The sequence below is a fragment of the Hypanus sabinus genome, chromosome 25 (genome assembly GCF_030144855.1).
Source record: "Hypanus sabinus isolate sHypSab1 chromosome 25, sHypSab1.hap1, whole genome shotgun sequence".
In the NCBI taxonomy this organism is placed as follows: Eukaryota; Metazoa; Chordata; class Chondrichthyes; order Myliobatiformes; family Dasyatidae; genus Hypanus; species Hypanus sabinus.
Window position 1 is genome coordinate 50,937,499 of NC_082730.1, and position 16,272 is coordinate 50,953,770.

Consider the following 16,272-nt stretch of genomic DNA (forward strand, 5'->3'; position numbering starts at 1 on the left):
CTGAAAAAATGCAAATAGAAACTGGCTTCTTGCACTTAATTTTTTTTGACAGAAATCCTATTTACAAGCTCTGCAAATCAATATTTTCTTGCTGTCGGACTATGGTAGCTTTAAAAATGGCAGAAAATAAATATAACTTTGAATTTAGGAGCAGTCAGGCAACTATAATGGGTCAATGTTCCTGGGTTGTGCATTGTAGAATAGCAGCAGGAAACCAGAGAGCAGCTGCAGAGTTACAAGCACCATACTGTATTCATCATCATCTGCCCTTTGCTATATACCTCATCCAACTTACTGCAGCATGCCACTTCTCAAACATTCTGTTGAAAGAATAACTATTATTCTCTTCTATAACAACAACTGAGCATGCTCAGTAGGTGAGGCAGCATCAGCGTAGAGGCAAACAGTTCAACGACCTCTCATTTGGAACTGTTAAAAATAAGAAAAGTAACACTTTTCAGATGCAGAGGGGAAGAGGAGGAAAGACAATAGACAGTAGGTGCAGGAGTAGGCCATTTGGCCCTTCTAGCCAGCACCGCCATTCACTGAGATCATGGCTGATCATACACAATCAGCACCCTGTTCCTGCCCTCTCCCCATATCCCTTGACCCCGCTATCTATCAGAGCTGTATCTAACTCTCTCTTGAATGCATCCAGAGACTTGGCCTCCACTGCCTTCTGGGACAGAGCATTCCACATATCCACCACTCTGGGTGAAAAAGTTTTTCCGCATCTCTGTTCTAAATGGCCTACCCCTTATTCTTAAACTGTGGTCTCTAGTTCTGGACTCACCCATCAGCGGGAACATGCTTCCTGCCTCCAGTGTGTCCAATCCCTTAATAATCTTATATGTTTCAATCAGATCCCCTCTCATCCTTCTAAATTCCAGTGTATACAAGCCCATTCGCTCCAATCTTTCAACATATGACAGTTCCGCCATTCCGGGAATTAACCTTGTGAACCTACGCTGCACTCCCTCAATAGCAAGAATGCCCTTCCTCAAATTTGGAGACCAAAACTGCACACAATACTCCAGGTGGGGTCTCACCATGGCCCTGTACAGCTGCAGAAGGACCTTTTTATTCCTATACTCAATTCCTCTTGTTATAAGAGCCAGCATGCCATTAGCTTTCTTCATTGCCTGCTGTACCTGCATGCTTGCTTTCATTGACTGATGTACAAGAACACTTAGATCTCGTTGTACTTCCCCTTTTCCTAATTTGACTCCATTTAGATAGTAATCTGCCTTCCTGTTCTTGCCACCAAAGTGGATAACCACGCATTTAAACTGCTTCTGCCATACATTTGCCCACTCACCCAACCTGTCCAAGTCACCCTGCATTCTCATAACATCCTCCTGACATTTCACATTGCCACCCAGCTTTGTGTCATCAGCAAATTTGCTAATGTTACTTTTAATCCCTTCATCTAAATCATTAATGTATATTGTAAACAGTTGTGGTCCCAGCACCGAACCTTGTGGTACCCCACTGGTCACAGCCTGCTATTCCGAAAGGGACCCGTTAATCGCTACTCTGTTTCCTGTCAGCCAGCCAATTTTCAATCCATGTCAGTACTCTGCCCCCAATACCATATGCCCTAATTTTGCCCACTAATCTCCTATGTGGGACTTTATCAAAAGCTTTCTGGAAGTCCAGGTACACTACATACACTGGCTCCACTGAAAGAGCAAAGACAACTTCTGCGATGGGACCTGGCTTGCTCGTATAACAATTCCTCTGGAGTTGTCCATTTCAATGGTGGCAGATGAATGATAAAAGAATATAGAGACATAGAAAACCTACAGCACAATACAGGGCCTTCGCCCACAAAGTTGTGCCGAATGTGTCCCTACTTTAGAAATTACTAGGGTTACCATAGCCCTCTATTTTATTGAGCTCCATGTACCTATCCAAAAGTATCTTAAAAGCACCTATCGTATTCACCTCCACCACCATTTCCGGCAGCCCATTCCACGCACTCACCACTCTCTGAGTAAAAAACTTAAGCCCTGACATCTCCTCTGTACCTACTCCCCAGCACTTTAAACCTGTGTCTTCTTGTGGCAACCATTTCAGCCCTGGGAAAAAGCCTCTGACTATCCACACGATCAATGCATCTCATTATCTTGTACACCTCTATCAGGTCACCTCTCATCTTTCATCACTCCAAGGAGAAAAGGCCAAGTTCACTCAACCTATTCTCATAAGGTATGCTCCCCAATCCAGGAAACATTAAATCTTCTCTACACCCTTTCTATGGCTTCCACATCCTTCCTGTAGTGAGGTGACCAGAACTGAGCACAGTACTCCAAACGGGGTCTGACAAGGATCCTATATAGCTGCAAAATTACCTCTTGGCTGCTAAATTCAATTCCACGATTGATGAAGGCCAATACACCATACGCCTTCTTAACCACAGAGTCAACCTGCGGAGCTGCTTTGAGCGTCCTATGGACTCAGACCCCAAGATCCCTCTGATCCTCCACACTGCCAAGAGTCTTACCATTAATACTATATCATCCCATCATATTTGACCTACCAAAATGAACCACTTCACACTTATCTGCATTGAACTCCATCTGCCACTACTCAGCCCAGTTTTGCATCCTATCAATGGCCTGCTATAACCTCTGACAGCCCACCACACTATCCACAACACATCCAAATTTTGTGTCATCAGCAAACTTACTAACCCATCCTTCCACTTCCTCATCCAAGTCATTTATAAAAATCACAAAGAGTAAGGGTCCCAGAACAGATCCCTGAGGCACTCCATTGGTAACTGACCTCCATGCAGAATATGACCCATCTACAACCACCTTTTGCCTTCCGTGGGCATGCCAGTTCTTTATCCACAAAGCAATGTCCACTTGGATCCCATCCCTCCTTACTTCCTCACTAAGCCTTGCATGGGGTACCTTATCAAATGCCTTGCTGAAATCCATATACACTACATCTACTGCTTTTCCTTCATCAATGTGTCTAGGCCGGGGGTCGGCAACCTGCGGCTCCCGAGCCATTTGTGGCTCTTTCACCTCTGTGCTGCGGCTCCCTGTGGCTTTGGGAAATAATTGGTCAGTATTTAATTAAAATGTATTTTATGTTAGTTTGTTAGCTTTTGAAATGTAATTCTAAATTTGAAGATTATGGTGATCTTGTACAATCTAAGTGTGGCGACACATTTCCTCACAATTAGCCAGCATTCCGGCTAAGGGAGATAGCCTACGGGGGTTTGTGAGTACGCGTCTTTTGCAGCATCTGCGTCCATGGGGGCTGGGTTGAGGGAGGCTTAAAAGCAAGGCTGTTTAGTTCGAATAAAGTTATTCGACTGCAGTTTACTGACTGCGTGAGCACACCGCTACAACGTGTTTTTATCGCTATTAATATACGTCACCACTGCCAATACCTGACACCCGCCAGTAAGCGATTTCTTTAATTTTTCGATCCAAGGTAAGCCAACTATGGAGAATTCTAAAAAAAGAAAAGTGACTGAAGAAAACAGAACGTTTAATGATACGTGGACAGATTCATTTGCTTTCACTGTTGACGAGACTGGTTTACCGGTATGCTTAATATGCAATGAGAAACTAGCAAACAACAAAAAGTCAAATGTCGCAAGGCATTTCCAGAATAAACACGCAGCCTTTGCTCAAAAATATCCGGATGGAGATGAGAGAAAAAAAGCCGTTTCGGAACTGATGCGGAAGGTTGATCTGAGCAAAAATCATTTCCAGAAATGGATGAAGTCTGGAAAATCAATGACATACGCCAGTTATATTGCCGCTCAGGAAATAGTCAGGCACGGGAAGCAGTTTACAGATGGTGAATATATAAAAGAATCTTTCATTAAGATTTCAGAACATCTATTCACGGACTTTAAAAACAAGAGTGAAATTGTGCAGAAAATCAGGGATATGCCCCTCTCTGCAAAGACTGTCAAAGACAGAACCATAAAAATGGCAGAAGACATCACAAGACAGCAAATTAAAGACATCAATTCAGCTGTGGCCTACTCGATTGCCTATGACGAGTCTAAAGACAAAGGTGATATTGAACAAATAGCGTTGTTCTGCCGGTATGTAAACTCTGCCGGGCCACAGGAAGAACTGATTGAGTTGATACCTCTAAAAGACCAAACACGGGGGGAGGACATCTGTGAGGCTGTCTTGAATTGTTTAAGAGCCAAAGGAATAAAGACCACCCATCTGGTGTCAGTAGCTACTGATGGGGCGCCGAATATGACGGGAACGCACAAGGGATTTGTGGCTTTACTGCAGAAGTCGCTGGACAGAAAGCTGCTGACTTTTCACTGCATCTTGCACCAAGAGGCACTGTGCGCTCAAACATTTCCTCCGGAATGCACAGAAGTAATGGATGTTGTCATTCAGATTGTCAATAAAATAATGGCAAAAAGTTTAAATCACCGTCAATTCCGTTTGTTACTGGACTAGCTGGAAAGCGCATATTCTGATCTCCTGCTGCACAACAAAGTCCGGTGGCTGTCCAAAGGGGAGGTGCTGAAACGCTTTGTCGCGTGTCTGGAAGAAGTGAAAACTTTCCTGGGCAGCAAAGGGCTCACCTTTCCTGAGCTGGAACAGCCAGAGTGGCTGGAAAAGCTACACTTCATGGTAGACATGACAGCACACCTGAACACGCTGAACACAGCTCTTCAGGGGAAAGGACGTACAGCCCTGCACATGTTGGAGGATGTTTTGGCATTCGAGCGCAAGTTGACAGTGCTTGCCAGAGATTTACAGAAAGGCACATTGTCTCACTTCCCCAATTTGACAAGAGTTCAAACAAGGTCACGACATGATAATTTCGGAGTATTTACATTCTGCAATCATCGCAATGCAAACATCGTTTGGGAAACGCTTCTGTGAGTTCAGAGAGGAAAAAAACACATTATCCTTCCCGGTCACTCCCTTAAGCATCGATCCTTCCCTACTGAATACGACTGCATTGGCAGGTGTGAGTCAACCTGATCTTGAGATGGAACTGGCCGACATAGCCGACAAAGACATATGGGTGTCCAAGTTTAGACGCTTGACAGCAGACCTTGAAGATGTTGCCCGTCAGAAGGCCGTTCTTGCTCAGAATCACAAATGGAGTGATATTGAAAACCTTCCAAAACCGGACAAACTTGTGTTCGAAACATGGAATGCTATGCCCGACATTTATGTAAACATGAAAAAGTATGCGCTTGGAGTCCTGTCGATCTTTGGATCCACATATGTATGTGAGCAGGTGTTCTCCAACATGAACTTTATTAAAAACAAACATCGCGCACGCCTCACAGATGACAGCTTGCGATCCTGTGTAAAGATAAAGGTGACGTCATACAGCCCTGATGTGCAGACGCTGTGCGCTGAGGTCCAGGAGCAGAAATCCCATTAACCAAGTATGATAAATATTTTAATTGCCTATTATTTTACGTATATTCATATTTTTTCATTGTTCAGTGAAATAGTCCTTTAATTTTTCAGGCTGACAGCTGGCTGATGTTATTTTTGGTTTGCTGCTGGCGGAAAATTTAAGTTCGGCGTTTTTCATAAATACAAGAAGGACTCAAATAGACATTGAGTATTTTACTTAAAAGTAACCTTCAACCCAACGTCTTTTTTTCGGAGTTCAAAATGTTTTTGTTGCATGCAGAAATGTAATTTCGTTTTCTCTGCAGGAGTTCATCAATTTCATAAATGCAACACATTATAGTTTGTTTATACATAGCATAAAGGCAAAAAAAAACGTTGTATGCAGTGTTATTTCATTTTAAATGTCAAACGGGTTTTGCGGCTCCCAGTGTTTTCTTTTCTGTGGGAAACGGGTCCAAGTGGCTCTTTCAGTGGTAAAGGTTGCTGACCCCTGGTCTAGGCACATCCTCAAAAAATTCAATCAGGCTCGTAAGGCACGACCTGCCTTTGACAAAGCCATGCTGACTACTCCTAATCATATTATACCTCTCCTAATGTTCATAAATCCTGCCTCTCAGGATCTTCTCCATTAACTTACCAACCACTGAAGTAAGACTCACTGGTCTATAATTTTCTGGGCTATCCCTACTCCCTTTCTTGAATAAAGGAACATCCGCAACCCTCCAATCCTTGGGACCTTCTCCTGTCTCCATTGATGTTGCAAAGATCATCGCCAGAGGCTAAAGCAATCTCCTCCCTTGTCTCCCACAGTAGTCTGGGGTACATCTCATCCAGTCCTGGCAACTTATCCAACTTGATGCTTTCCAAAAGCTCCAGCACATCCCCTTTCTTATTATCTGCATGCTCAAGCTTTTCAGTCTGCTGCAAGTCATCATTACAATCACCAAGATCCTTTTCCACAGTGAATACTGAAGTAAAGTATTCATTAAGTACCTCTGCTACTTCCTTCAGTTCCATACACACTTTCCCACTGTCACATTTGATAGGTCCTATTCTTTCACGTCTTATTCTCTTGTTCTTCACATACTTGTAGAATGCCTTGGGGTTTTCCTTAATTCTGTCCGCCAAGGCCTTCTCATGGCCCCTTCTGGCTCTCCTAATTTCCTTCCTAGTAGCCTTATAATCTTCTAGATCTCTAACATTACTGTGCTGTCTTTACGACAGTTATTTAGTTTATAATATTTTCGCTTAGTAATTCATTCGATAGTATTTTCTAGTTAGAATTAGAAGTGTTTAAAGTATATTCATTGCATGTAAAATATATTGGCATGTGATGACGTCACATCCGGTTTCGCCGCGTCTTGTGGGAAAGTACCGGTTTGAAATTAGCGCGAGGGTGGGGGCTTACCACGAGGCAGACCTGAGCAGAAGTTATTTTGCAAGCATTAGAAATCACAGTGAGAGCAACGCTGTAAGTTAATAGATAATCGATATATTGAACTAAGATGTTAATGCCGATCCTGTTAGAAGTAACGACGGTCGATAATGTTTATGCTTTCGTTAGTTAAAGAGTCGCGGATAGTTTGCATGGAAGTGTATTTAAAGTAGTCAATGGAGCAGGTAAACTCTCCCTGTATACTGCACCTTAGTGTAATGTAGTTATAGTCACCTTTGACTATTGACACTATATTTACACTTGAAATGTGATATTAAGGAAGGAACAAATACTGTATCAATCTTGTATTGTTTTATCAACAGTTTTCACCATATGTTAATGTGAAGAGTGAACAGTAAATGGTTAATCTTACTGCGATCTGGTTTCATTGACTCTGGTTTATCTCGACGTTAAATTCGGCGTTATCAGTACACGCGAAGGAGAACGTTACAGTGAAAAAGCGGCATTATCAGGTGTTTCAAGTGCTGCAATGTCAGCTCAATCCAGCATCAAGTCGACGCCGCCCAGCGACAGGGGCAGTAAACCGACATCAAGTAAGTCCACACAGGCAAGAGCCAAGGCAGAAGCCGCCAAGGTGCGACTGCATTACGCCAAACAAGAAGCAGTTTTGAAAATGAAACAGGCCACCAGAGAAGTCGAAATCCAGAAAGAAAGGGCCGCCAGAGAAGCCGAAAGGGCCTCCAGACAAAGAGAAGAGGCTGCCAGAGAAGCCGAAATCCAGAAAGAAAGGGCCGCCAGAGAAGCCGAAGAGGCTGCCAGACAAAGAGAAGCGGCCGCCCGAGAAGCCGAAATCCAGAAAGAAAAGGCTGCCAGAGAAGCCGAAGCAGCTGCCAGAGAAGCCGAAGCGGCCGCTCGAGAAGCCGAAATCCAGTTGGAAATGGCAAAAATATCGACAGAGTTGCAAGTGCTGCAGCTAGAAAGAGAAGAAGAAGCTGCCATGGCGGAAGCAAAGTACATAAAAGAAGCTGAAGGGTCGTGTGATCTGACCGAAGCAAGATCTACTTTAGAAAGGACCAGACTGGAACGCACAAGCGACTATGTACAATCTCAAATAGACAGGCAGGCTCGTCTCCCCTCTCCATACGTATTCGATAACTTCCCCAGCTACGAGGAACCTCAGAGAGTCACGATTGCATCACATCCATACGAGGAAGGAAATTTACCCTCACGGCTCCGTGATGAAGTCAAGAATGAAAGAACCGACAACACTCCTTCACCCCCACAACAGGACGGCGGGGAGGGAGAGGTTCACTCCAGGACAACAATTGTCAGCTCGAACTGTACAGAAGTTTGCAGTCAAACTCAGTCAAGCCGTTCTTGTTCCAAGATCTGCCTCACTGAGGTGTACCCTAAAGAAGCACAACAAGACATTACCAAGCGTAAAGTAACCGACGAGACGCTAGGTCAGTCAGTTTTCGTTCAAACCGAGCACGGAAACAAACTTGCACAATCAGCTCAAGATACCATTTCTTTAAAACCCAAAGACACCAAGGTCTTCAGAGATGAAGCAAATAATGGGGTTGCCCCATTGCCACCCAGAGAACCACGCCAGCGCTCACCAGATAACAAAGAGCAGGCAGTCAAACGGTTCACGTCCTTACGGAAAACCCAGAAAAGGAAACCTGAGATGCAGCAACGCACCCGATTGGCCCACGAGGTACTGTGCACCCTAACGGCAGAGGTCACAGCCATTATAAACGCACAATCATTCCTACCTGTGTCTTCTGACCCAGAAAACCCCTTTATACTTTCGCCATCAACGCTCCTTACGCAGAAGGCAGGAGCACCTCCTCCACCAGGAGACTTCTCAGACAAGGATTTGTACACAAAGCAATGGAGACAAGTCCAGGCTCTGGCAAATCAGTTCTGGCCTCGCTGGAGACAAAAATATCTACCTTTGTTGCAACAGAGACAAAAGTGGACAGAACCCCACAGGAATCTGGCCAACGGCCAGAATCACTGCTACATTCCCTAGCGGGGATGGACATGTCAGGAAGATCGAATTGAAGACTACCGACCAAGGCGATGTGAAAATTTACCAAAGGCCAGTTACAGAAGTTATTCTACTTCTACCCAATGACTGATTAAGAGACTAAGTTTGTACTCTGCTCATTGTGACCTTACGAAGGTCAAGCGGGGAGTGTGCTGTCTTTACGACAGTTATTTAGTTTATAATATTTTCGCTTAGTAATTCATTCAATAGTATTTTCTAGTTAGAATTAGAAGTGTTTAAAGTATATTCATTGCATGTAAAATATATCGGCATGCGATGACGTCACATCCGGTTTCGCCGCGTCTTGTGGGAAAACACCGGTTTGAAATTAGCGCGAGGGTGGGGGCTTTCCACGAGGCTCACCTGAGCAGAAGTTATTTTGCAAGCATTAGAAATCACAGTGAGAGCAACGCTGTAAGTTAATAGATAATCGATATATTGAACTACGATGTTAATGCCGATCCTGTTAGAAGTAACGACGGTAGATAATGTTTATGCTTTCGTTAGTTAAAGAGTCGCGGATAGTTTGCATGGAAGTGTATTTAAAGTAGTCAATGGAGCAGGTAAACTCTCCCTGTATACTGCACCTTAGTGTAATGTAGTTATAGTCACCTTTGACTATTGACACTATATTTACACTTGAAATGTGATATTAAGGAAGGAACAAATACTGTATCAATCTTGTATTGTTTTATCAACAGTTTTCACCATATGTTAATGTGAAGAGTGAACAGTAAATGGTTAATCTTACTGCGATCTGGTTTCATTGACTCTGGTTTATCTCGACGTTAAATTCGGCGTTATCAGTACACGCGAAGGAGAACGTTACAATTACCTAGCTCTCTGAATCTTTTGTAAGCTTTTCTTCTTGACTAGATTTATTACAGCCTTTGTACACCATGGTTCCTGTACCCTACATAACTTCCCTATCTCATTGGAATGTACCTATACAGAACGCTACACAAATATCCCCTGAACATTTGCCACATTTCTTCCGTACTTTTCCCTGAGAACATCTGTTTCCAATTTAAGCCTCCAATGTCCTGTCTTATAGCCTCATAATTCCTCTTTCTCCAATTAAACGTTTTTCTAACTTGTCTGTTCCTATCTCTCTCCAATGCTATTGTAAAGGAGATGGAATTATGATCACTATCTCCAAAATGTTCTCCCACTGAGAGATCTGACACCTGACCAGGTTCATTTCCCAATACCAAATCAAGTACAGCCTTTCTTCTTGTAGGCTTATCTACATATTGTGTCAAGAAACCTTTCTGAATACACCTAACAAATTCCACCCCATCTAAACCCCTCACTCTAGGGAGATGCCAAATGATATTTGGGAAATTAAAATCTCCCTCTGTTAATAACAACTCTGTTGGTATTACACCTTCCCAAGATCTATATCCCTGTCTGCTTCTCAATATCCCTGTTACGAATAGGCAGCCTATAAAAATCACCCAGTAAAGTTATTGCATCCTTCCTGTTCTTAACCTCCACCCACAGAGACTCCGTAGACAATCCCTCCATGGTGTACACCTTTTCTGTAGCCGTGACACTATCTCTGATCAACAATGCCATGCCCCCACCTACTTTGCATCCCTCCCTGTCCTTTCTGAAACATCTAAAACCCGGCACTTGAAGTAACCATTCCTGTCCCTGAGCCATCCAATTTTCTGTAACGGCCACCACATCACATCTCCAAGTACTGATCCACGCTCTAAGCTCATCCGCTTTGTTCAGAACACTCCTTGCATTAAAATAGACACATCTCAAACCTTCAGTCTGAGCGGTCTATATTGAACTGTGAGGAGTGCTGAAAGGAGCTGATGCTAAAAGGGAACACTGAAAATACTCAACACATTGAGAAGCATCTAAAGAAAGACAGAGATGAAGTAACTGGTAGAGGACCCTACATCGGAATTGTCCTGGTGCAGACAGGCAGGAATGGGTGACCCTCTGAAATTAACGAACTGTGGAGTGCACATTAATTCAATGTGCAGAGACAAAAGGCTTGGAACTTACAACTGAGAGCAGAAGAGAAGGAAAGAATGCTGGACCTGTGGGATCCGATCACATTCATTGGTGGAAATCTGAAGTAAAAGAGGCTCATTCGAAATACACAAACAAGTTGACTTATGGAAAATAATTTTCAGTTAAACATGCTTACGGCTGCCCTTAGAGCAGAACAATCAGGAAAGACAAATTATCTAAAATTGTGGAGAATCCACTTGAGGTGGCATTAGAAATATTAAGAAAGGAGGACAGAGGTAGACGTGGAAGTTAAGGCAGGATAGATGCTGCCATTTGAGTTCTGTGCAAGGATAGGAAGCAGCACCAGAACACATTAATGCAAAAGGGCCACCGTCCACAAGAAGGCTCACGTCCTGCTTCCTTTTCGGAAGTAAAACCAGAGCAGGAGACTCTGGAGTAGAGTAGAACAGAGATAGATCCAGGGGTCCCTGAAAGTGGTGACACAGATGGACAGAGTGGTGAAGGTGACAACCTCACTGGTTGGCAACTAGAGCACACAAAATGGAAAGTTATGCTGCACCTGTACAAGATGCTGGTGGGACTACACTTGGAATATTGTGTGCTGTTCTGGTCACCATGTAAATACCGACAAGACTCACAACAGGTGTTGCTGGCAGTGGTGGGCTCAAGCTAAAAGGAGAGGGTGAGTAGCTGGCACAGTTTTACCTGGAGAGAAGGCAGGCGGGGGGGGGGGGGGGTTGGGTGGCTACAGGTCTATAAAATCATGAAGGACATAGATAGGGTGTCGGGAGTGGGGGGGGGGGGTGGGTGGGAGAAGGTCATAAACACAAGGAAGTCTGCAGATGCTGGAAATCCAGAGTTACACACCAAATGTTAGAGGAATTCAGAAGGTCAGGCTGCATCTATGGAAATAAATAGTCATGCTTCCGCTGGAGAGGGAAAACACCAGAATAAAAAGGTGGGTGGACTGGAAGTGTGGGTGGCCGCAGCCTTCTTTCAAGGGCAGGGAACTTTAAACTGTAGAGCACAAGTTTGTTGAGAGGAGGAGCTGAAAGTCCTCCCCCCCTCCACAGAGAGTAGTGTGTATACTGCATGAAGCAAGTTGCCAGAAAGTGTGCAATTACAATGTTTAAAGGACATTTGGACAGGTACACATATAGGGAAGGCTTAGAGTAAAATGGGCCAAAAACAGGCAAATAGAATTGAATTGACTTTATTTCTTACATCTTTCACATACGAGTAAAAATCTTTACGTTATGTCTGCATTGAAATGTGCAATCATAGTAATTTATAATAAACAGAACAGTCAATGTAATATAGAGTACACTCAAATCAGTCTGATGGCCTGGTGGAAGAAGCTGTCCCAGAGCCTGTTGGTTCGGGCTTTTATGCTGTGGTACTGTTTCCCAGATGGTAGCAGCTGGAATAGATTGTGGTTGGGATGACTTGGGTCCCCAATGAGCCTACATATTTCACACACCTGTCCTTGTAAATGTCCTGAATCATGGGAGGTTCACAACTACAGATGCACTGGGCTGTCCACGCCACTCTCTGCAGAGTCCTGTGATTAAGAGAGGTACAGTTCCCATACCAGGCAGTGATGCAGCCAGTCAGGATGCTCTCAATTGTGCCCCTGTAGAAAGTTCTTAGGATTTGGGGGCCCATACCAAACTTCCTCAACCGTCTGAGATGACAGAGGCACTGTTCTGCCTTTTTCACCACACAGCTGGTGAGTACAGACCATGTGAGGTCCTCGGTGATGTGGATACTGAGGAACTTAAAGCTGTTCACCCTCTCAACCCCAGATCCATTGATGTTAATAGGGGTTAATAGGGCCCCTCTCAATTCCTCCTGTAATCCACAACCAGCTCCTTTGTTTTTGCAACATTGAGAGAGAGATTGTTTCCTTGACACCACTGTGTCAGAGAGATGACTTTTTCCTTGGAGGCCACCTCGTTATTGTTTGAGATAAGGACAATTAATGTAATGTCATTGGCAAATTTAATTAGCAGATGGGACTCACTCAGGTAGGGAACAAAGGGCCTGTTTCTGTGCAGTATAACTCCGACACCACTCAAAAGCAGATGGAGCAGGTGTTGTGTTTCCTCCATGGCCTGAGCACCAGGAGGTCGTGGATCAGCAGTACTTGAAGCACAGATTTGAGCTACAGATAACCAATAAAACTATTGCGAGTGTGTGGGGAAATAAAACAGAGTTACACAAGATGCAAGATTTCCCTTGCCTTGCTCAACTTCTGTATTGATTCTCAGCTGGCCGGTTCAGTTGTTCATCGATGGGAGCCACTGCAGGACTGAACAATCTATATGGAATGGATAGTTGGCATCAGGAGTTTTTATTTCAGTGGGTTAGGGGGAAAAAGGAGATACGAGATGTAACTGTAACTTTGATCCAGTGCTAATAACTAAATGAGCTTTATAATTACAATAATTATATTAGTTATTATCTAATAAGCTATAATAAGATTCCAAGCAGCAATATTCGGCTGAACTTCCAACTCTGATGCATCTACATAAGATGTGTGTTTCACATCTCCAGCATCTGTGGCTGAAAGATTTTGTGGCTCCCCATTAGCTAAACACTGTTTAACCAGAAGTCCTGTTGTGCATGAATACTTCTGGTTAGTACGGTAGTGCAGAGACCACTAAGAATGTGCAGATGACGTAACACTGTATGAGGAAAGCCGGAGAAGGGACACACACTAAATTTATCTGGCATCTTGTTTTCTGTTATCACTCCAGTTGAGCATGGTGTTCTCCAAAGGGGCCATCTGATGGTGGTTCCACATGGCTGGAGAAGCTAACCCAAGATCCATGTATTCTGGACTACCGGTTTTGAGACATCTCAATCCTGCCCCCTTCATATCACTTTATCACGAGGCTTTATCCAGGATATTCGGGTGGATTCTCTGAACAGAGTGCACCTGTACGTGACTTTGTTTAACATGGGGAGGCTAATGCATGGGCAGCCACCATATGGTCCTTGATATATCATTGTCAGAGTACAGTGGGACTGGACCTCATCCCTGCTGCAGCTTTCCTCCACCTTCACTACCTTTATGATATGGCATCATCATCTTCTTCCAGTTCCACTGCTGGATCGCTCCTTGAACATCCCGTTTTAGGAGCCAAATGGCAGATGGCTGAAGTCCAGATGTCATCACTCTCGGGCTCTCAGGAGCTTACAAGCCTCTCCACCACGACAAGGCAGCGGTCCTCATCATTACCACAACCGTGAACTTTCACAAACTTCTTCTGGGTGACTCCCTTCACTCTGGTTCCGCTGGTAGCTGACACGAGAGATTGCAGGTGCTGGGAGAGCAAAACAAAACTCTGCTGCTGCAGAGACAAGCTGAATGGTCTCAATCCGTTTCCGTCGGCCCAGGGCTCCTTCAGCACTTTGCCTCTTGCTGATCAGTCTCATGTGCAGCCAGCCGGGAGGGAGATCATGAATACATATCCGCAGTGGTCTGGACAAATCCAAAGAAGTCTGAGGGTATTTCCACAGACACAGAGAACGAGCAGCTATGGGACATTCTTGCAAATGGCTACAGATTTCTGTCACTGTGTGATGAGCTAAACTCAGCCTTTGGCAACTACCTTCTGAGAAATCGAGGAACAGGAAAAAAAGAATTCATGAATATTCTTTACCGCTTTACCTTAACCCAGCATTTTGTTTCTACAGAAATTAGACTTTGGGTATCCTGTGAGGAGTGTTTCATCCAATTACAAGGCACCGCAGGAATATGTGGCACGGTGAGCTCAAACAACACTCAGGAAGTTCCACACCACTGAGGTCACTCTACTCACCATCTTAAACATTCACTGAATCCCCTGCTGTCAACATCCTGGGGGTTACCATTGACAGGAAACTGAACTGGTCTAGCCATATCAACACGGTGGCTACCAGAGCAGGTCAAAGGCTAGGAACGCTGTGGCGTGTAACTCACCTCCCGACTCCCCGAAGCCTGCCCACCATCTACAGGGCTCAGGTCAGGAGTGTAACTCACCTCCCGACTCCCCGAAGCCTGCCCACCATCTACAGGGCTCAGGTCAGGAGTGTATCTCACCTCCCGACTCCCCGAAGCCTGCCCACCATCTACAGGGCTCAGGTCAGGAGTGTAACTCACCTCCCGACTCCCCGAAGCCTGCCCACCATCTACAGGGCTCAGGTCAGGAGTGTAACTCACCTCCCGACTCCCCGAAGCCTGCCCACCATCTACAGGGCTCAGGTCAGGAGTGTAACTCACCTCCCGACTCCCCGAAGCCTGCCCACCATCTACAGGGCTCAGGTCAGGAGTGTAACTCACCTCCCGACTCCCCGAAGCCTGCCCACCATCTACAGGGCTCAGGTCAGGAGTGTATCTCACCTCCCGACTCCCCGAAGCCTGCCCACCATCTACAGGGCTCAGGTCAGGAGTGTAACTCACCTCCCGACTCCCCGAAGCCTGCCCACCATCTACAGGGCTCAGGTCAGGAGTGTATCTCACCTCCCGACTCCCCGAAGCCTGCCCACCATCTACAGGGCTCAGGTCAGGAGTGTAACTCACCTCCCGACTCCCCGAAGCCTGCCCACCATCTACAGGGCTCAGGTCAGGAGTGTAACTCACCTCCCGACTCCCCGAAGCCTGCCCACCATCTACAGGGCTCAGGTCAGGAGTGTAACTCACCTCCCGACTCCCCGAAGCCTGCCCACCATCTACAGGGCTCAGGTCAGGAGTGTATCTCACCTCCCGACTCCCCGAAGCCTGCCCACCATCTACAGGGCTCAGGTCAGGAGTGTAACTCACCTCCCGACTCCCCGAAGCCTGCCCACCATCTACAGGGCTCAGGTCAGGAGTGTAACTCACCTCCCGACTCCCCGAAGCCTGCCCACCATCTACAGGGCTCAGGTCAGGAGTGTATCTCACCTCCCGACTCCCCGAAGCCTGCCCACCATCTACAGGGCTCAGGTCAGGAGTGTAACTCACCTCCCGACTCCCCGAAGCCTGCCCACCATCTACAGGGCTCAGGTCAGGACTGTAACTTGCCACTCGCCTGGATGAGTGCAGCCCCATCAACACTCAAGAAGCTTGACACCACCCAGTACAATGCAGCCCTCTTGATTGGTACCCCTTGAACAAGCATCCAATCCCCCCACCATTGGCAAACAGCTGCAGCAGTGTGTACTACCCAAGATGCACTATAACAGACCCAAGTTCCTAGGGCAGCAGCTTCCAGACCCACTAACTACCACCACTATCCAGGATGAGAAGAGCAGATACCTGGAAACTTCACTTGGAAATCCCCCTCCAAGTCACTCACCATCCTGACTTGGAAACGTATCGCCGTTCCTTCATTGTCACTGGGTCAAAATCATGGAATTCCCTCCCAAATAGCACTGTGGGTGTGTCTACACCTCAGGGACTGTAACGGTTCAAGAGCACAGCCCGTCAC

The 16,272-nt window shown here is 45.5% G+C and overlaps 2 protein-coding genes across 4 annotated transcripts in view; one reads left to right on the top strand and one right to left on the bottom strand.

The window, feature by feature from the left end:
• Positions 1–16,272, bottom strand: part of LOC132381236 (alpha-1,3-mannosyl-glycoprotein 4-beta-N-acetylglucosaminyltransferase C-like) — an 82,252-nt gene that overhangs the window by 65,182 nt on the left and 798 nt on the right. The window contains exon 1 of one of the 3 annotated variants that reach the window (XM_059950613.1): positions 16,141–16,272. This exon is cut by the window's right edge and continues 522 nt beyond it. The exons of the other annotated variants lie outside the window; for them this stretch is intronic. The gene's annotated coding sequence lies outside the window, so the exon portion shown is untranslated. The remainder of the gene's footprint in view (positions 1–16,140) is intronic. 3 annotated transcript variants of the gene reach the window in all.
• LOC132381306 (general transcription factor II-I repeat domain-containing protein 2-like) lies at positions 1,072–6,552 on the top strand. Its single transcript, XM_059950686.1, has 2 exons — positions 1,072–5,404; positions 5,490–6,552. The coding sequence occupies exon 1, from the start codon at positions 3,465–3,467 to the stop codon at positions 4,452–4,454; it is 990 nt and encodes a 329-aa protein (XP_059806669.1). The 5' UTR covers positions 1,072–3,464; the 3' UTR covers positions 4,455–5,404; positions 5,490–6,552.

Coding starts and splice junctions, on each gene's coding strand:
- LOC132381306 (XM_059950686.1), top strand. CDS start 3,465: ATGGAGAATTCTAAAAAAAGAAAAGTGACTGAAGAAAACAGAACGTTT.